Source organism: Misgurnus anguillicaudatus, chromosome 13 (genome assembly GCF_027580225.2).
Source record: "Misgurnus anguillicaudatus chromosome 13, ASM2758022v2, whole genome shotgun sequence".
NCBI classification, from domain to species: domain Eukaryota; kingdom Metazoa; phylum Chordata; class Actinopteri; order Cypriniformes; family Cobitidae; genus Misgurnus; species Misgurnus anguillicaudatus.
In genome coordinates, this window is record NC_073349.2 from 24870620 (window position 1) to 24892742 (window position 22123).

General features: G+C 38.1%; 1 protein-coding gene across 1 annotated transcript in view; it reads left to right on the forward strand.

The window, feature by feature from the left end:
• The first annotated feature begins 1457 nt into the window (after window positions 1-1457).
• The window catches only part of chchd6a (coiled-coil-helix-coiled-coil-helix domain containing 6a), a 76711-nt gene continuing 56045 nt past the window's right edge, over window positions 1458-22123 (forward strand). Inside the window, exons 1-5 of the mRNA XM_073875467.1 lie at window positions 1458-1568; window positions 1662-1775; window positions 2956-3040; window positions 3139-3232; window positions 3839-3982. Coding sequence (XP_073731568.1) covers window positions 1692-1775; window positions 2956-3040; window positions 3139-3232; window positions 3839-3982 — 407 coding nt within the window. The 5' untranslated portion in view covers window positions 1458-1568; window positions 1662-1691. The remainder of the gene's footprint in view (window positions 1569-1661; window positions 1776-2955; window positions 3041-3138; window positions 3233-3838; window positions 3983-22123) is intronic.

The following is a 22123-nucleotide window of genomic DNA, read 5'->3' on the forward strand; positions in this document are numbered from 1 at the left end:
GTGTATTGTCTGGTCACTAAGATATGCTTTGCTTTAAATATATTAAATGTAATCGTAAGATGTTGCCTCAGTAGCATTGCTTCATTCAATGCCTGTATAATATGATTTATAGTCTGCGAAAGTGTGGATAGTTGTGTAATAGTAACTGCACATATAATATAAACATTCCTTAAAGGGGACATTTGACAAGACTTTTTTTAAGATGTCAAATAAATCTTTGGTGTCCCTAGAGACACCCACAGATAATTTATTATAACCTGTTAAAATTGCCACTTTGTAGGTGTGAGCAAAAATGTGCTGTTTTGGGTGTCCCCTTTAAAATGCAAATGAGCAGAGTCTGCACTAAATGGCTAATGACAGTGCAGATTAAGGGGTGGTACTATCCCCTTCTGACATCACAAGGGGAGCCAGCTTTAAATGACCTATGTTTGCAGAGAATGGTTTAACAAAACTAAGTTACTGGTTGGTCTTTTTTATATTTCTAGTTTGATAGAAGCACTAGAGACACAGTTATAGCACTTAAACATGGAAAGTCAGATTTTTGTGATATGTCCCCTTTAAAAGGGATAGTAGTTTTTAATTTGTTTTTTGGTGTCTTTTCATTAATTTGTTTTGTAGGGTTGCTTTTAAATATATTTAATTTAGTAGAAATATAGTCCTGTAGAGCACTGAGCTTTTTATTACTTCTGATGAGAGGTCTGGTATAATGAAATGATCTAATAAAGTGGAGTGATTACAATCATTACTTTGTTTTTGGGACTGAAATAAGGTTTGGGATGAAAGGAAGGTCTGTTTGAGATTTGTACTAAAACATCTGTTTTAATGTAGAACATTAAATGCAAGAAACATTACTTCCAGCTGAGTTTTGTAACACAAATTATTACCAGAGGCAGTAGTATGGCCTACATCAATGTTGCATTTCAGTAATAACCAAACATGTATTTGCTGTCAGCCTGTGTAACCCTCTTATTTTATACTCTCACTATTCAAATTTAAATAAATTCAGAATGATCTAAGTCTAGCAAAAGGGGAATGTGTCTGTAGACATGCCCCACGTCTTTGTAAAATAGTCCTATAAAATGAATAACAAAGGTCCTGCATATTTATTTTTATCGAAATATTATTGAAATAATATAAGCAAAATAAAAAAGAGACAGCTTTTGATATCTCTAAAGAGTCTTAATTCTGTCAGATTATATTTAATGTCCAGTATTGCAATTATCTTTTTTTATGACAATTACATTATCTTTAAAAAAAACCTTGAAGTTAAAAATATTAAATTAGTAATAGATAGTCAAGTTACCACAGTTCTTGAATTACGCAAACACATTTTAAGTAACCAATTTAATTTATAGATAAAGTTTACTATCCTAAAGTTTTGAAAACACGATAATATTTTTCGTTAGATTTCGTTAGCCTACAAAACAAACGCTTTAAGGACTACAACTCCCATACGCATTTGCCCTGCTGCTATATCCTACAATCCTATTGGTTTACGGCAGCGGAATTAATTTTTGTCCAATGACATTACAGGATACTGTCCCACCGCAGACTGTCACTTCTCAACTGTAAGATGTAAATCTTTAAGCATTTAGCTTTATTCAAGGCATAATTCGTAGTAGTTTAAATTAAACAGTGAATCTATTTATCTCTCGTTACAGATTAATTAACATAGGCAGTAAGTAAACGCGATGGGGTCCGGGGAAAGCACGTCAAGGAGAGTTTCTTTCGGCCTAGATGAAGATGACAGAGTTAGGATTCTGCGTGGAGTCAAGGTAACTTAATACTTTACGGCATGCTGTATGGATAATATATGTAGGAACGATTAGGGGGCTACTCATACTTGATATGTCTGCTATTTCTATAGCATATGTGATAGGTTTTGTCGCTATAATCTGACATAACCAACTGTCCTTGAATGCACTAGACGAGGTGAAATTGTACAAACATTAGCTCTGTGGGACAAACAGGGCACAATATGTTTTGTGTTACATCTGATATATCACCATATTGCTTTATTAATATAGCTAACACATCGTTTATTTAACCTCCTCATTCATAACTTTTTAGCGCGTGCAGTCCGCCCCATATGATTGACAGGTACACATAGTTTGACAGTTGAGCTTGATCTTTCAAGAAAATATTAGTGTGGTGAATCAATGCTTTAATTTGACGTAAAGTTAAAACATTTTTATTGAAAAAGCACTTCTTTATTACCTGACAGATACCACACCTGTCTCTACCTCAGTGGCCGTTTCTCAATCGGAAGTTTGCAGCATCCGGAGGTCGCATATGCAGGCTGCATACGTCATCAATCCTGGTTTATTTAAGTTAACTGAGCCTTATATTTGCAAATCATAAGCATATTACAACAATTTACCATTAACTAAGAATAATTGCCAACTTTTTATAACTGTTAATTTTTTTTTAAATAAGACAGTCTTGATGACGTATGCATCCTACATTTGAGAAACGGCCTCTGGGTGCAGAGACTGATTAAATCTCCCCGCCCTCTCAAATCTTGGCCAATGGGACGATACTCTCTACCTTTGGATCTTCTGGTTTTGCATAAAGGACTAGTTTAAAAGTCACTTAATTAGTTAAAAGTATTATTTAATAATGATGATTTAATAATGATGATGTAATTCAAGTGGAAGAGCACTACATTAGCAATGCAAAGGTCTTTGGTTTCATCCCTGGATCACACATATTGATAAAGCGTATAGCTTGAATGCATAGTAAATCACTTTGAAAAAAAGTCTCTGCCCAATATATAAATGTAATGTAAATGTATATGCAAGAATTCCAGTGGCTTGTCAAGCGAAAATTTTAGGAGTCCAGAAGTGTAGCCCATTTGAATGATAAGTTTGGACAACTTTTATCATCTGATACTATGTAGAAACAAGGATTACCTTGTACATATTACTTTTAACTTCCCCTCTTTTTTGTTTTTAGCTTTCTGAAGATGTTCTTCAGCGCATGAGGAATCAGAGTCAGACTCCTGATCCAAGCCCATCTTTCCAGACAAACGAAAACCTAGGTGAACCTTGTTAAAAACATCTGTGCCAAGAAACACAGATGTTTACAAATGTAACGAGTGTATAATGATATTTTTTTCTTATATCTATCAACTTGCAGGCCAGCAGACTCGAACTTCAGGTGCGTATGACACTCCGCCTCCCAATTTTCAAGACAGGACTTCTGCCGACATTAAAGAGGAGCTCAGGAAGAGGTACAATAGGACATTTGGTGACAGGGAACTTTAAAAATACATTCACTGCTACCCATCATGCATTCATTATTTAAGTTGTCAATTACTTAAAAAAAAGAATTTTAAAAATATTTTCTAGTCTTTATATAATTAGACTGTATTCTCGCCATGAATTTAGCCTTAGACGCTGGCATGGCCTTTAAATGAAATAAATAAATAAATAAAAATATTTATTCCATAATATCTCACCACTTACTGCCCAAAGGATTTTCTACTATTTCGAAATGACTTCATGCATAGAAAATGTATTGAGATTATGATATTAAATATTAAGATTATAAAAGATTTAGTTTTATGACCGTGCATTAAATATGGCAATACATTCATAAAAATAATAATTGTATGGTAAACTGTAAATAAAACATTGGGAAATATGATATGAGTGCTAAACCCTGTAGGAGAGTAAGTAATATGCTCAATTTTTCCTGGATGGTGTTCAAGGTTGAGTCACAATCTAAACAAAGCAGTACAGAACACTGCCGCCCAATGGTCAGATTTTGAACTGCAGTTTGTGCATGACGGCTTGGCAACAGGCAGGTAAATAAAACGGCATGTGTGCTTGCGCAGGTATGAACAGCAGCAGGCCATTATCCAAGAGGAGTTGGCTCGCATCGCACACAAAGAAAGAGAGGCAGCGCTTCAGGACGTCACTCGAGCGGTGCAAAGAGAGAGAGCACAGACGCGGCAGGAGTCGGAGAGAGCCAAACAGCTGGGGAAACACTTCAAAATACTTCAGTACAGAAGTAAAACGATGCATGCAAATGCGATTCCACTGTGCACTCAGACTCGCGACATGAATGCGTAATACAATGTTTTGGTTTGTCAGGTGGGGTAAAGTAAAATTTTCATTATTCATAGAAAGAAACATATGCAGATTTGTCAACAAAATCAACTGCAGGTTTTAGATTTAATTTGTTGGATGTATAACAGGTTGTTAAAACCAGATGCAGCTATTTCATTTTTATTGTTGCATTTGGCATACACTGTTATCCAACTTTCAATTTTATCCGTTTGTGTGTTCGAATCCACATTCTTTCCTACAATTTAGCTATAGTATAAGTAAATAAAATGGGGAGGGAAAATAATAGCTTATATTTTTATCTCTGTAAATTTCCTAGGTTGAATAGTTTATTAAAAATAGCATTGCACAGGGGAGGTGAACTGTTGGTCTGGTTAGGTCCCTGACCGTAAGAGTAACACACTGCAGTGCTTTTGACGTGGATGAAATTGCCTTTTTGAATCTACTCTCTCTTTTTCTGCACGTCACCTCATACACTCATGCTTCAATAGTGTTTCACCTTATCTGGTCTACAAGAGTTACATGTCGCTTGTCGTCTTCACTCGGAGGAGTGGGATTGGATGACAGCGTGACTGCCCGAGGCCCATAAGGGACATGTCACCTAATGTTGGTGTGTCTTATCTAAGCTTTGACATGTTCTGGACACTTAATAGAAAGGTTTCCCTTGGGCTAAAGGTTTGAAGAGAGTAAAATGTGTGTCTTTGAAGGTTGTGATGGTAATTATGGATCAGTCGGTTTGTTCGTTTTTGAACATGCTTCTCTTTCAAGCTTAGACTCTTTAGCAGATGTGCCCGATGTTACAGAAGATCCGTGATCCTGTTGTTTGTATTGGGTGTGTGATCTTACACCTTTGGTTGTCTGGTTTTGATTCACTGCAGGTTTTTCATCTAATACAGTATCATAATAGTAAAACATGTGAATTTATTAAAGAGACACTCCACTTTATTTGAAAATATGCTCCCAGAGTTAAATATGTGATTTTTACCATTTTGGAATCCATTCAGCCGATCTTCGGGTCTGGCGGTACCACTTTTAGCATAGCTTAGCATAATCCATTAAATCTAATTAGACCATTAGCAGTGCGCTTAAAAATAACCTTTTAAATGCCTGAAAATAGTCCCCGTGGTAACTTTCAATGGCAGGGGACTATTTTCAGGCACTGTGTAGTGTCATTGCGCCTCCTGCAGCCATGTTATGGCAGAAAAGTCCTCTATTATTATGCCAGCATGAGAGTATAGTTCCTAGCCATATCGGCTTAGAAAAATCGCAACTTTTAATTTTACGTTGGTCTTAATACACGATGTAACTACAGAAGAGTCAAGTTTTAAATAGGAAAAGTTTCAAACTCTTTGGTTATTTTTTTGCGCGATGCTAATGGTCTAATCAGATTCAGTGGATTGTGCTAAGCTATGCTAAAAGTGTTACCGTTAGACATGGAGATCAGCTGAATGGATTCCAAAATGTTTACCTCTAGGGGAGCTGGAAAATGAGCATATTTTTAAAAAAGTGGAGTGTCCCATTAATATAAACATAAATGGAAATGAGTCAGCAATATGCCAAATTTTTAAAGGTATACCCCCAAAATGTAAAATGTATTAGCATTTAAATATTCTTGTTGTGCCACACCTGATGTGCGTCTGACTCTGCAGCATAAGATGGTTTTAGCTGGTTTAAGGTGGCAGTAGCTGGTTTAAGCTGGTCCTCCCAGCCTGGCGAAGCTCTCGCTTAACATGCATGATGGTCATACATTGGAGGAATAGATTTTTTGCTGAATGTTTTTTTGGGCAGATTATTTTTTATTGATGTACTGCCGTAGTATATATAAAAAGAATTATGATTTTGTATTTTACTCTGTTGTTTCCAGTGTTTCTCAAAGTGGAAATAAATTGAGTGTCAGAAGTGTTTTGGATGCTTATATATTTCCTATTTTGTCGGTTTTATTGCAAGAATATGATGGATGACTTGGCCAACTGTTTTCTGACGCTAGTCTTGGCAGGGCTACATGTGTCTGACTCGAGATTTGGGACCGTTTAGCCTTAAAAGATAAATAAATTGAAACAATCATGGACCTGTTTACTAAAACATTTATATAATGGGAGAATTGTTTACTGCATTCGTTTTTTCAGCCTGATGTATATTTGTTTAAATAACTTTGGTTTTTGTTTCAGTCTCAGTGTGAATAGCTTCAAATTTGAGATGCTTTGCTTTTATGTTTACCTTTTTTTAATGTGAACACCCCTACTATACATTCCTTTATAACACTTAGTAAATATTTGTTGTACTAAATAGTTAAGATTAGGAATATTTTGCAGATAGTTTTAATCCAGAGGTAGCTGTGCAACAACAACAGTATAATTGCTGTCCATGAGTTCCTTTGTCAAAAAAAGGTCCCTAGCTGTCACTGGGGCAGTACCCTTTCAATAATTACACCTTTGCACCTTAAGAGTTTATATTAGTACCTCAAAGGTACACATTGGTATCAAATGTATAACATTTTTTGAAAAAGAAAGAAAAATCATTCGGTCAGTGTTTCGAGCACATCACCTTGCTACAACCATTTATGCAAATAAGCATTTTAGTTTTATTCCCATTCATTATTTGATATTTGATTATTTGAATTGTGTTATGGTCTAACAGTACAAAAGTGTTAAAATCTAGTAATGTGTCACCCCCGCCTCTACTTTTTCACTGGGACTACAGTAACACTTTTCCTGTGAAATTCACCAATCATCTTCCTCCTTGCTGCCTCCCTCCATCTGTCAGTGTCCGTGAGGTTGCGCTCCACAAGCAGTCATTGTATATGACAAACCTTCACAAGATTAATACAAATGAAGAGAGGTTGGAATAGTGGGTAATTTCTTTGCTTTTAAATGCATTAATGTCGCTCTCTGTCCTACTGGCGAGGCGAGGTGATAAAGTTGTATTTGCATTTGGCACTTCACTGCCACAGTTCCATTAAAAGGCTCGTCTCATTAACATCGCTTTGCGCTTTTTGCAGAGCCTTCCACCCGCTCCTCTAGCGCGCATGTTACTTATGCATGAGAGATGCTAAAATAATCGTAGTGCTCCCATGCCTGGCTTATCTCTGTATGATAAGGGCTCTGATCCTTCTCCAGGCTCTCTTATCTGATTTTGTGTCAGATGAATGATGTTATTCAAATCTGATTTTTGAGCGTACCTGCTGATGACGTGACATCGCAGCACAAAGCTTTACATCTGCATGTGAATGGCGTGCGACTCTGTAGGGCTTCCTGACAGCGGGATTCGTACTAATCAAGAACTGTTTTACAGTGACTTCATTCTGTCTGTTTAGATATTTTTGGTATGCGAGTAGGTGACACACATCGTTTCCATTGGATTTTTTTCATTTTAGGTTTAAATATGTAAGTCTCATACTGTGGGCCCTGCATGGTCAAATATACGTTGGTATTTAAGGTAAGGTCATAAAAATTGCACGTGTAATAATAAAAAAGGATTGAAAATATGCTGTTTAAAATGGTTTCATTGACAAAGTCAGAAATAAAGGTACAAAAGCTGTGACTTGGATGGTACCTTTAAGGGTACTAAAACCTTTTGAAGTACTAAGGTGTATCTGTGAGGTACCAATATGCACCTTTGTGGTACTAATATGTATATTTAAGGTACCAATATGCACCTTTGTGGTACCAATATGTATCTGTGAGGTACCAATATGCATCTTTGAGGTACTAATATGTATCTGGGAGGTACCAATATGTATCTGGGAGGTACCAATATGCACAATTGCAGTACTAAAATGTATCTGTGATGTACCAATATGCATCTTTGAGGTACTAATATGTATCTGTGAGATACCAAAATGCACCTTTCGAGGTACTAAGATGTATCTGTGAGCTACCAATATGCACCTTTCGAGGTACTAAGATGTATCTGTAAGGTACTAAGATGTATCTGTGAGGTACCAATATGCACCTTTCGAGGTACTAAGATGTATCGGTGAGGTACCAATATGCACCTTTGTGGTACCAATATGTATCTGTGAGGTACCAATATATATCTGTGAGGTACCAAAAATGCACCTTTGAGGTACTAATATGTATCTGTGAGGTACTAATATGCACAATTGAGGTACTAAAATGTATCTGTGAGGTACCAATATGCACAATTGATGTACTAAAATGTATCTGTGAGGTACTAAAATGTATCCATGAGGTACTAAAATGTATCCGTGATGTACCAAACTGCATCTTTGAGGACCAAAATGCACCTTTGAGGTACTAATATGTATCTGTGAGGTACCAAAATGCACCTTTGAGGTACCAAAATGCACATTTGAGGTACCAAAATGCACCTTTGAGGTACCAAAATGCACCTTTGAGGTACTAAAATGCACCTTTGAGGTACTAAAATGTATCTGCGAGGTACCAATATGTATCTGCAAGGTACCAAAATGCACCTTTGAGGTACTTAAATGTATCCGTGAGGTACCAATATGCCCCTTTGAGGTACTTAAATGTATCCGTGAGGTACCAATATGCCCCTTTGAGGTACTAAAATGTATTCGTGAGGTACCAATATGCACCTTTATAGGTACTAAGATGTATCTGTGCGGTACCAATATGCACATTTCGAGGTACTAAGATGTATCTGTGAGGTACCAATTTGCACCTTTGTGGTACCAATATGTATCTGTGAGGTACAAATATGCACTTTTGAGGTACTAAAATGTATCCGTGAGGTACTAAACTGTATCCGTGAGGTACCAAAATGCACCTTTGAGGACCAAAATGCACCTTTGAGGTACTAATATGTATCTGTGAGGTACCAAAATGCACCTTTGAGGTACCAAAATGCACCTTTGAGGTACCAAAATGCACCTTTGAGGTACTAAAATGTATCTGCGAGGTACCAATATGCACCTTTGAGGTACCAATATGTATCTGTGAGGTACCAATATGCACCTTTGAGGTACTAATATGTATCTGGGAGGTACCAATATGTATCTGTGAGGTACCAATATGCACAATTGCAGTACTAAAATGTATCTGTGAGGTACCAATATGCATCTTTGAGGTACTAATATGTATCTGTGAGATACCAAAAAGCACCTTTCGAGGTACTAAGATGTATCTATGAGCTACCAATATGCACCTTTCGAGGTACTAAGATGTATCTGTAAGGTAATAAGATGTATCTGTGAGGTACCAATATGCACCTTTCGAGGTACTAAGATGTATCGGTGAGGTACCAATTTGAACCTTTGTGGTACCAATATGTATCTGTGAGGTACCAATATGTATCTGTGAGGTATATGCACCTTTGAGGTACTAATATGTATCTGTGAGGTACCAATATGTATCTGTGAGGTACCAATATGCACAATTGCGGTACTAAAATGTATCTGTGATGTACCAATATGCACCATTGAGGTACTAAAATGTATCTGTGAGGTACTAAAATGAATCCGTGAGGTACCAAAATGTATCCGTGAGGTACCAAAATTCACCTTTGAGGACCAAAATGCACCTTTGAGGTACTAATATGTATCTGTGAGGTACCAAAGTGCACCTTTGAGGTACCAAAATGCACCTTTGAGGTATCAAAATGCACCTTTGAGGTACTAAAATGTATCTGCGAGGTACCAATATGCACCTTTGAGGTACCAATATGTATCTGTGAGGTACCAATATGCACCCTTGAGGTACCAATATGTATCTGCAAGGTACCAAAATGCACCTTTGAGGTACTTAAATGTATCCGTGAGGTAACAATATGCCCCTTTGAGGTACTTAAATGTATCCGTGAGGTACCAATATGCACCTTTCGAGGTACTAAGATGTATCTGTGCGGTACCAATATGCACCTTTCGAGGTACTAAGATGTATCTGTGCGGTACAAATATGCACCTTTCGAGGTACTAAGATGTATCTGTGAGGTACCAATTTGCACCTTTGTGGTACCAATATGTATCTGTGAGGTACAAATATGCACTTTTGAGGTACCAATAGGTATCTGTGAGGTACCAATATGCACGTATTTGGTACCAATAGGTATCTGTGATGATGCATTAAAAAACAGTGCATACACCATCCTCATACACTAGATGGCAGAGTAACTCTTTAATACAATACATGTTTATTGTATTTCTAGCAGTACTCAATACAACGCCCATGAGATTACTGTGATTCAGCTTTCTGTGCTAATTCATATTGTAAAATGTGTTGCTCTGGTAGATTGTAATGATATTTAAATTGAGATAACTCATTGTATTATTCAGTGTTTTGGTTATAATTGTTGAATATTTCATTATTTCACACCGAAATTATGATGTAGCTCTGCAACATACATACATCTAAGTGTAAATGTGTTCTAGTAACTCAACTGGTTAAGCATTGTGATAGCAGTGTAAAGAAAGGGTTTGAACCCAAAAAACACACAAGCTGAGTAAATGTATGAGTTTAATGCACTGTAAGTAACTTTGGACAAAAGTATCTGCCAAATGTGTACATGTAAAATCAGACGTCCAGCTATCATGTGTTCAGTAGTTTGGTCTGCTGGTGTACATACAACGTTCAATATAGTGAATAAAAGTCAATATACTCTGTCTCGCATGTTAGTTGTATTTGTGCAAACTGGCTTAGCAGTAAGTCTACATAATCTGGAAATCACATACGTTGGCTCATCTGTATGTTACGTGTGTAATTCACTTGAAAACAAAGTTAAGAAATTGCCTTGCCCAAAATTATCCACTGTATGTTCAGTGTATAAAAAAACATTTGTATTTGTCTTTTCGCTAAAGTTTCTATTTCGTGTATCACAGAAGAAAGCTAGTCCTACAAGTTTACAACAACATGCTTGTGTAATTAAAGATATATATATAACTCTACACGACATTTGTTTGGAGAACCGTAGCTTAGTTAAAAAAAGTCTTTGATCCAAGTTTATCTTCTCACAGTAAAACTTCATCCTCCACCTCATCACAAACATCAACATTTGCCCTCACAGAAGTATCACAATAAGCACCCTGTTATCAGTTTGTTGGTTTATTTATTTGCGTTCTCTCATCTCCCCCCGGTTTATCAGAGGAGCTCAGCGTGAGTAATCCGCTGTAGCGCGAGAGAAGAGAGCCGGTGTGGTACCAGAGTCCTATCGGTAATTGTAATCTCGGCCCTGACATCTTCTTGCATGCAAAGCCATTAAGACTCCTGCGCTCCTCGAGCATGCGCCAGACCGCGGCTCAGGTAATTGCCAGAGGGGTGCGCGGCAGCAGGTGGAGTGGATAGATTTTATCCCGCGCTCCCTGCTCCGACTCTTCCTTTCTAGCGTCGACGCTCGAGCAGGAGTCTGGGATAAGAGGGAATTAGGTGCAGGATTAGGTCTTGTGTTTGTCTCTGCAAGTGTTTACTTGTGTTTTTTTAGTCACAGGTTTCTCGGCTAAGCATTTTTTGCGTCGTTTCGTGTTGTCCTCAAAATGCCAAAGTGGTTGCAATGAAAGCGTGCAGAATTTGTTATCTCGAGTTTGTTTGTTTATGGATGTTCTGGACATTTTATTGACTGTGGATTTAAGGAGTAGGTGGGAAATTGATTAGGCAGATAAAGGGGGAATTGGGACACAACGTAGGCAAGATTCAAACCTGTATATGCTGCATAATCACCATGCCCAAAATGGTAACACTTTACAATAAAGTTGTATTTGTTAGCATTAGTTAATGCATTAGGTAACATGAACTAACAATGAGCAATAGTTCGATAATGTTTATTCATCTTAGTATGTTAAAGGTGCAGTGTGTAAATTTTAGCAGCATCTAGTGGTGAGGTGGTGAATTGCAACTAACGGCTCAGTCCACTGCTTACCCCTCGCTTTTGAAACACATAGAGAAGCTTCTGTAGCCAACACCGGACAAACATGTCATCGTTGGAAACAACTTAGTAAAAAAAGTTTGTCCGTTAAGGGCTTCTGTAGAAACATGCCGGCCCAAAATGGCCACTTCCATGTAAGGGACCCCCGGTGTATGTAGATAAAAACGTCTCATTCTAAGGTAATAAACACATAACGGTACATTATGAAAGGTCTTTATACACCCCTGATAATATAGTTTTGTATATTATTTTGCATTTTTCTCAAGAGATCCTTTTTAAAATTAAACACTGCACCTTTAGAGGGTTAGTTCACCCAAAAATGAAAATACTGTCATCATTTTCTCACTATCATGTTGTTATGAACTTGTATACTTTTTTGTTCTGATGAACACGAAGGAAGATATTTTGAGAAATGTTTGTAACCAAACTGATCAGAGGCCCCATTGATGTCCATAGTAGGAATAAAGAATACTATGGAAGTGAATGGGGCCTCTGATTGGTTTAATTAAAAATATTCCTCAAAATATCTTCCTTCGTGTTCATCCGAACAAAGAAATTTATACAGGTTTGTAACAACATGAGAGTAAGTAAATGATGACAGTATTTTCATTTTTGGGTAAACTATCCCTTTAATTTCAGCATTTACTTGAAATCAACAGTTGTAAGTAAACATTAGTTAATGCACAATGAACTAACATGAACAGTTGTATTGGCATGAACTAAAAATAACAAAGATTATTTAGATAAAACTAACATTGCACATTGTTAGTTCATGTTAGCTAATGCATTTACAATGTCAATGAATGCAATCTCATTGTAAAGTGTTACAACCAACCTTTAATCTCTCTTCTACTCCTAAAATGCTCAATTTCATATTATGTATTTGGACACGTTTGAATCTGCGTTTTTCATATTAGTCACCACTGATGCTCATGATAACAGGTAAGGTTATCGTTCAGGGGCAGGCGACCTCCTAAGCGGACAGGATTATGAGTGCTAGCTACACGCTTTACCCGTGGTTCAATAAAACAAGATGAGCATATAAAATTTTTATACCATGTGAGCGTTTGACCGTTCCACACCGATTCCCGTGTCTCTCCCTTTGGTGCCAAACGAATCCTGACCCTCCGTCAAATAGTTCCTCTAGATTTGTCTTGATGCTCTAATCTATTTTCCCTCATGTCATTAATATCACGTTCAAGACCCTGCTCGAAAATGACATCGACGTTCAAGCCCTCGGCTCTCGCTGGCACGGTGGCCGGTTCAGGATCAGATAAGGACCCTGCGTCGCCCTGCTCAGCAGAGAAATTATTCATAGCAACGGCACGAGTGGCCCTTCCTCTCCTCCCTAGACGACTAAAGCGGCGTGCACTCTGGGTAGTCAGTTTGAATATTAAGTGCTAATTTATTGCGTAGCCGGGAGCTACGTGTTAAATAAACGCAGACAAGTAAATAGACGAGAAACGCAGGAGGGAAGCTTTGCCCAGATATCAGATGGCAACGCAGCACATCCAACCTAGAGGAGACGACGGATTATAAACACACACCGCAGGACACAACAGATGTACCGTGTGCATTTTTGCATAAGATGAAGCGGAGAACGAACGAGAACCGTCTCTCGTAATGAGCTTCAGTCACATAGCCTCCGAAAGTTGAAATTAAATTAAATGAACCTGAATCAATTTCTTCATGACATGGGTTAATCAATAGCCGTCTGGTGGTAACGTTATCTGGACGTTTCATGTGGAAAGAGCATTTAATTGTGGATTGTCATTACCAGAGGATGTAATGAATAAAAATGAGTGGTTTTATTTAATTGTTTTATTACTTGGGTAACATCTAAATCTTGTATTGCTTTTCAACAATGTTCTTGCTGAAGTACAACTTTTGATTTTCTCACCCTTATGCCTTATATATAATAACAATATATAATACACAAGCCTAAACAATATTTGGAGATTTAGTTAATCTGTATAAAACAAAATACACTTACCTAAAGGATTATTAGGAACACCTGTTCATTTTCTCATTAATGCATTAATGATGTGGGGGATGTTTTCTTGGCACACTTTAGGCCCCTTGGTGCCAATTGGGCATCGTTTAAATGCCACGGCCTACCTGAGCATTGTTTCTGACCATGTCCATCCCTTTATGACCACAATTTACCCATCCTCTGATGGCTACTTCCAGCAGGATAATGCACCTTGTCACAAAGCTCGAATTGGTTTCTTGAACATGACAATGAGTTCAATGTACTAAAATGGCCCCCACAGTCACCAGATCTCAACCCAATAGAGCATCTTTGGGATGCGGTGGAACGGGAGCTTCGTGCCCTGGATGTGCATCCCACAAATCTTCATCAACTGCAAGATGCTATTCTATAAATATGGGCCAACATTTCTAAAAAATACTTTCAGCACCTTGTTGAATCAATGCCACGTAGAATTAAGGCAGTTCTGAAGGCGAAATAGGGTCAAACACAGTATTTGTATGGTGTTCCTAATAATCCTTTAGGTGAGTGTATAATACAACAGATATTTTGAGATTGTTACAGATCAGCTAGGTGAAGTCAAATATGGCGGGATATTAGTAGCATAAAATCTTATTGGTTTTTGCACGTGTGTTTTGTCACAAGACATGCAAGAACCAATAAGATTTGACATTCTCGACGTTCCTCCATATTTGCATGTACTGCACTCATAGCAACTTGCAAGAGCAAGTGCCATTTAACTCTTTCCCCCCAAATTGACGAGTTATCTCATCAATCTACAATACCGCTATTATTCACCAGGCGGCACTCTTCCGCAACTTATAAAACCCAGAAGTATCGCCCTAGGGCAAACAGCTGTATGTCCGTGTTAGTATTGGGGATCGCTCTGCATCTGATCTCTATCAAAAGTCCTTAAAAAAAGGGAATTATCTCAGCTTTTTGCTCAAAATTTTGTGTTTTTGAAGAAACCTACCCATATTTGAGAGGTGATAAAGAGAGAACTAATGAAGGTAGGATCAAACTTAAAGCAGAGGGTTTGTTGTTTCTCTGCTCCGTTACATTGCATCTATCCCGCCCTGAATACTATAAGTTGTGCATGCCTCATACACCGTTGTTTATAGTGAGCCCGACTCGGAGCAGGGCTCATTTCTAGACTTATCAGTGTAATTCATGCTTGCCTGCGTATTATCAGCCTGCTCCAGATCCCAAACAGAGCGTTACACGAGTGCAGCACGCCCATCAGATCAGCTTTGTCACCACAGAGAGTTTAAAGAGGATAAATAAAGAAATGACGAGGCCCGTGTGTAGTCAGGAGACGGATTGAGCAGACGCGAGCTCGCTTGTGTGTATCTCGACAGGCTTTGAGGGTTCTTTTAGATTGAGAGATGAATGTGCCGTCATCAGAACGGCAGGGAGCATGTTCTTGATTCTTCAGTTAAGAGTTTGTCAAGTCGCTTTTAGTTCCTCGAGAGGCTATTTTGGGCCGTACGCAGTTCTGCTGGCATGGTAACACTCCTCTTTAGTATTGTAAATGCCACTTACATAAATAAACTCCTCTAAATGTGTGAAAAATTTGCTTCATTGTAAAACGGTAGTTACCGTATAGCTTTGAAAGCTGAGTGTATGAACTGTGTTTGAAGCTTTTGTATTAAAAGTACATGGTACTGAAATGGTAGGATTTCAGGAACAAGATTTTTTTTTATGTTCGCACCGACAGCAAAAATTAAGCAATTTCATTACTCAATATAATTGTTTAATAATGTATTCACAATTAAAATGCATACGTTAAAGGACACACATGATACAAAATCCACTTTTACAAGGTGTTTGGACATACACTCACCTAAAGGATTATTAGGAACACCATACTAATACTGTGTTTGACCCCCTTTCGCATTTAGAACTCCCTTAATTCTACGTGGCATTGATTCAACAAGGTGCTGAAAGCATTCTTTAGAAATGTTGTCCCATATTGATAGGATAGCTTCTTGAAGTTGATGGAGATTTGTGGGATGCACATCCAGGCCACGAAGTTCCCGTTCATCCCAAAGATGCCCTATTGGGTTGAGATCTGGTGACTGAGGGGGCCATTTTAGTACAGTGAACTCATTGAAATCAAGAAATCAATTTGAAAAGATTCGAGCTTTGTGACATGGTGCATTATCCTCCTGGAAGTAGCCATCAGAGGATGGGTACATGGTGGTCAAACAGGGATGGACATGGTCAGAAACAATGCTCAGGTAGGCCGTGGCATTTAAACAGTGCCCAATTGGCACTAAGGGGCCTAAAGTGTGCCAAGATAACATCCCTCACACCATTACACCATTGCATTAATGAAAAATTAAACAGGTGTTCCTAATAATCCTTTAGGTGAGTGTAAATGTGTGTTGGCAGTCAACCCTACAATGAAAAAATCCCTGTTAAACCAATTCTGTCTTATTAGACATGCTGTTTTGATTCTCTTGTTAATGGGATGTCACACAAACAAAGCCCCGCCCACGACCACTGACTGTGGTTCATTTACCCAAAAGCTGTGTTTGTCAGCACATTGTAGCGCTAATGCAATACTATTATCAGACTATTGACTATATTCACAGGAATCAGATCTATTGTTAACCAAAAGCGCTTACTGTCTGTTGGTAAGGGATTGAGAAGCAGTAGCTCATTTGCATTTAAAGGTACACACATGAAAAGAGCTTTTTTTTGCTCCCACTTAAATAGGGGCATTTGGACACGCTATAACAAATGATCTTCACAGACACATTTTAGGCCCCCTTGAGACTTATATTATATATTTTAAAAATGGGCATAATGTTTTTTTTGGGGCTATTTTTGCCTTTATTAGATAGATAGACAGTATGATAGGACAGGACAGGAAAGTAACGGGTGAAGAGGGGGTATTGGATCGGCAAAAGACCTAGAGCCGGGATTTGAACTCGGGTTGCCGAAAGTGCGTATATCGGAGCACTGCCCACTACACCATCGGTTTTGACTGACATCTTGTTTGAGAGAATATGTGGCCGTATCTTTGAATTCAAGGCTGAAGTCTCATAATCTAATGATGAGATTTTGAGCATCAAAGTTTAAATCATTGATTTGACATTGATTTCAATCTTTGACATGATCTTACTAAGAAAGTCTTGAAAAAAAAGTGTTTTAAGGAAGTCACATCACTGCACTGCCATGTTTGCAACGCCTCCATTTCTTGTCAGATACTTCGCATGCCAAACAATCGTCAGGGAGTGTCACAAAGAACAGGCGACACTGTACAGAGCCAATTTTTAATGGTTGACAATTGGCTCTTTTTACTGGAAAGGCTTCCTTTGCTAGAGCGGCCATATTGACTGCTGCACTCGTCCCCATATATTCTCTCTCTCTCTCTCTCTCTCTCTCTCTCTCTCTCTCGGAGTGCATGCTGGGAGTAGTTTGAGAGCGGTGGTGGGTGAGACCTGAGCTCTGTGAATATCTTTACATTTCTGCATTTTTAGGTTGTTTTCTGTTCTAATTTCTTGCATGGTGTGGAAGTTTACACTTTAAGCACTTTTGTAGAGACTGCGCAGGGAGATGGCGTCTCACGATGAGACGCTATCGTTATCTCTGCGAAATGGTTTCAGGTGTGTACCTGAAGACGGCGTCTCGGTGGAAGACGTGCTTGTTTCCACCGGGGAAGAAGTCGGACATGAAAATATCGTGTCCGCTTCTCGCATGAATAAGGCTGTAGTGATTTTCGTAAAGGATCATAACCTTGTTAATCGTGTAATCGAAAATGGCCTTGTTATAAATGAAAATCTTGTTCAGGTTACCCCTTTGTATGCTCCGTCTGCAAGAATCACTGTATCAAATGTTCCGCCTTTTATTCCCGACGATGCATTGGAACGAGAATTGTTACGTTTTGGCAAATTTGCGAGTGGTTTTAAAACTATCCCTCTGGGCTGCAAACACCCGTCATTAAAACACGTCAAATCTTTTAGGAGACAAGTGTTTATGTTTCTGGATTCTCCAGAAAATACGTTGGATGTTTCTTTTCGCGTGCGACATGACGGGAGAACCTTTATGGTATATGCGTCAACTGGACATTTGCGATGTTTCGAATGCGGTGACCTTGGCCATAAAAAGTTTACATGCCCACATCGTGAACACGCAGCAGAGAGCAGGCCTGGTGTCTCAGGTGAGGGAAATGTGTCGGAGGTTTCAGTTCAGGGAGAGGAATCCACATCATCTAATCCGGTGAGTAATGCTGATGCGGCGCCGTCCGCTACAAAAACACTAGACAAAGTTGTTATTACTTCCGATGTTAGAGATACTGATGTAAGTGAAAGTCAAAGTGATGAAGGTAATGTTGAGCAAAACATCATAAGTGACGAACCACAAGAAATGAATGTGATGCAGGCGGGACCTAGTTCTAATTCTTGTGTGGAAGCTGGTCATATGGAGGCGAGTCAAAAAGCTTTGTGTTCTAGCAATGATACAAGTATACGGGATGATGTATCGGATGACAATGGTTCTATTGATTTTGATTGTGATTCACAAGCAGGTTCTGTGTGTGGACCTGAAGGTACTTCTCAAGATATGAATAAAGATTCCTCTTTATATTCATTAGAGGAAATCAATAGCTTTCTTGATGACACGTTTGGAAGACAAGTTAACATCAAAGACTTTTTTCCTGATGTGGAAAAATTTGAGAGATCTGTGGCTTTTTACTATAAAAATGTAAGTCATGATCTGTTGAGTGAAAAGAAGCGATTTCGTTTGAAAAAACATATAACTTCCATTAGAAAATACAGAAAGGTGGATAAAAAGAGGAAACTAAAAGCTTTTTTGTAACCTACTAGCCATGCATCACGCGGTGTTCCTTTTTTGCTGCTCTTTTCTGTTCTTTCTTTATCCCTTCCTTTTTTTATATATGGATTCATTGAGGGTGGGATCACTAAATATTAATGGAGGGAGGGATAGGCACAAAAGAGCTTTGGTGTCTGAGATAATGCATCAAAAAAAGTTAAATGTTATATTGTTACAAGAAACGCATAGCGATGCTGATAATGAAGTTGAGTGGGGATTGTGGTGGAAGGGTCATCATATCCTTAGTCATGGCACGAATCTGAGTGCGGGAATTGCTTTTCTTTTTATGTCAGATAAAAAGATTAGTATTTTGAAAACAGAAGAATTTGTAAAAGGTCGTCTTGCTCTTGTCAAAGCTGATATTGAAGGGCTCATCTTTTACTTCATAAATGTTTACGCACCCAATCTGGGACATGAAAGAATTATTTTCTTTAATATATTGAATAATGTTTTAAAACAAGATTTTAGTGATGGGAATATTATTATTGGTGGAGACTGGAATTGCACGGAAAAGTTTACTTTTGACCGTGTAAATGAGGAACCTCATATGGCTTCTTCTATTCTTTTGTCAAAATTAATGAGGGAAGCTGAATTGTTGGACATGTGGAGAATTAAACACCCAGTAGAGAGGCAATATACCTGGGTTAAAATGTCTGACAATCAGGTTAGTGCTGCCCGATTAGACAGAATCTATGTTTCAGAGTCTTTTAATAATAGAGTCATTGATTGTTGTATTTCTCCTGTGGGATTTTCTGATCATCACCTTGTGTTTATTTCAGTTAATATGACACAGTCTTTAAGAAAATCCTCATATTGGCATTTCAATGCTAAATTGTTGCAGGATTCAATTTTTTGTGAATATTTTGTAACTTTTTGGAATCAGTGGAGAACTAAAAAGGCAGATTTTGAAAGTTTAAAGCAGTGGTGGGAAGTTGGCAAAATCCATATTAAAACATACTGTCAACAATATACTGCATACTCTACTGCCATAGAAAGAGAAACAGTTCAAAGACTTGAAAAAGACATTGATTCTATAGAAACTGCAGTGTTACAAAGAAATGACACAACCATGATTAATAATTTGCAGCAGAAAAAGACGCAGTTAAGCTCTTTATTGAATGAAAGGGTGAAGGCAGCCCTGGTAAGAGCACGTTTTACATCAGTTGCCGAAATGGATGCCTCAAGTACTTTCTTTTTTAATCTGGAAAGATCAGTGGCACAGCACAAACAAATGATATGTCTGCGGCTTCCTGATGGAAAAATAACCAACAATATTATAGAAATGCGTCGTCATGCTGTTGATTTTTATTCTTGTTTATATAAGGCTGACAAATGTAACTCTGATTGTGCTGAAAAGCTGTGTCAGGATCTGCCAAAAATAGACTCTGAATCAAAGAGTGCTTTGGAAGCCAACATTTCTTTTCATGAACTCAGTAATGCTGTTGGACAGTTAAAATCTGGTCGTTCCCCTGGCATTGATGGACTGACTTCTGAATTTTATAAACATTTTTGGAAGTGCATCGGTATGGACCTCTTTGGAGTATTTTGTGAAAGTTATAGGGATGGATCTTTACCAACTTCATGTCAGCGTGCTGTATTGTCTCTCTTACCAAAAAAGGGTGACTTAACGCTCTTAAAGAACTGGAGACCTGTCGCCTTGTTAACAACAGAATACAAACTTCTCTCAAAATGTATTGCTAACAGACTTAAGAAATACCTACATTTGATAATTCATCAAGACCAAACCTACTGTATTCCAAAACGATCAATAATGGACAATCTTTTCCTGGTGAGAGATGTCTTGGATATTTGCAAAACATTTAATGATGAGGTTGGGATATTAACACTAGATCAAGAAAAAGCATTTGATCGTGTAGACCATAAATACCTCTTTAATTTGCTTGAAGGTTTTGGTTTTGGTAAAAAATTTATAAAATGGATACAGCTTTTATATAATGGAGCTTCTTGTATGGTTAAGATTGGTGGTGGTTTAAGTAGGCCTATTTCAGTCGTAAGAGGTATTAGACAAGGTTGTCCCTTATCAGGGCAATTGTACAGCATTGCAATTGAACCTTTTCTTTTTCACATACGAAAAGCTTTAACTGGCCTATCATTACCTACTATGTCTCAGCATTTAAGAATTACGGTTACTGCATATGCGGATGATGTCACAGTGTTTGTAAATGATCAGAATGATATTAATGTTTTAATTGAAATTATTGACATGTATGAAAAGGCATCATCAGCTAAAGTAAACTGGGAAAAGACTGAATGTTTTTGGGCAGGTAAAAGAGATGTAAAAAGGTTCCCAAAACTACCCAGTAATTTAGTATGGAACACAAGTGGACTGAAGATATTGGGTGTATTTTTGGGATCTGAGGAGTATCAGAAAAAGAATTGGGAAGGGGTATTGGAGAGAGTGTGCACCCGACTGTCGAAGTGGCGATGGCTGTTGCCACAGATGTCTTATAGGGGGAGAGTTTTAGTTGCCAACAATTTGGTTGCTTCTGCTTTGTGGTACAGATTTATTGTGCTACAGCCACCTGCTGGACTAATTCAAGAAATCCAAAGGAAACTAGTGACATTTTTTTTGGTCTGGACAGCACTGGGTTCGTTCAGCTGTTCTCTTTTTACCAGTTCAAGAAGGGGGGCAAAGTCTAGTCGACATCAAATCTAGACTGATGGCCTTTCGTTTGCAAGCTGCCCAAAGACTACTTTATACCAATGATATTGCTTGGATAAATACCGCAATTGCTCTGCTAAAAAAGGCAGGAAACATGGGAATTGATAGAAACTTGTTCCTTATGGACTTGAATGAAATCATTTTAAAAGATCTGACCCCTTTCTACAGGTCCATGATGGAAGCCTGGAAAGTATTTTGTGTGTCAAGATCAGTGGAGACAAGTGCAGGTTTTTGGCTATTTGAAGAACCATTGTTTTTTAATAAATTTTTACCCTCTAGACATTTACACTCCAATTTTTTGACATCACGACTGACAGCAGGTGGATGTGTGAAATTGGGCCATCTTCTAAGTATCAGTGTGGACAATCTGAGTGAAAGAACTGGGATAAAATCTACTCGTTTTTTGAAACAGCTCACTGATGAAGTGCTTGCAGAACTGAACTTTGATCAGCGACTTTTCATCAATAATTCTAATCATATTGATGATTGGAAAAATTGGTGTGAATATATTTTTCCAACCCTAATGGTAGCTGCTAACTCAAGACAATGGCAGGAGGAGGAAAATCTCATATTGTCCTTTAATACTCCTCAGCTGGGCAGCTTTGAGTCTGCTGAGAAAACGGCATTATATGTGGCTTGTGTTAAAGTGACCAATACACAATCCTTGTCTGGAGTGATTTTATCTAGATGGACTGAATTTTT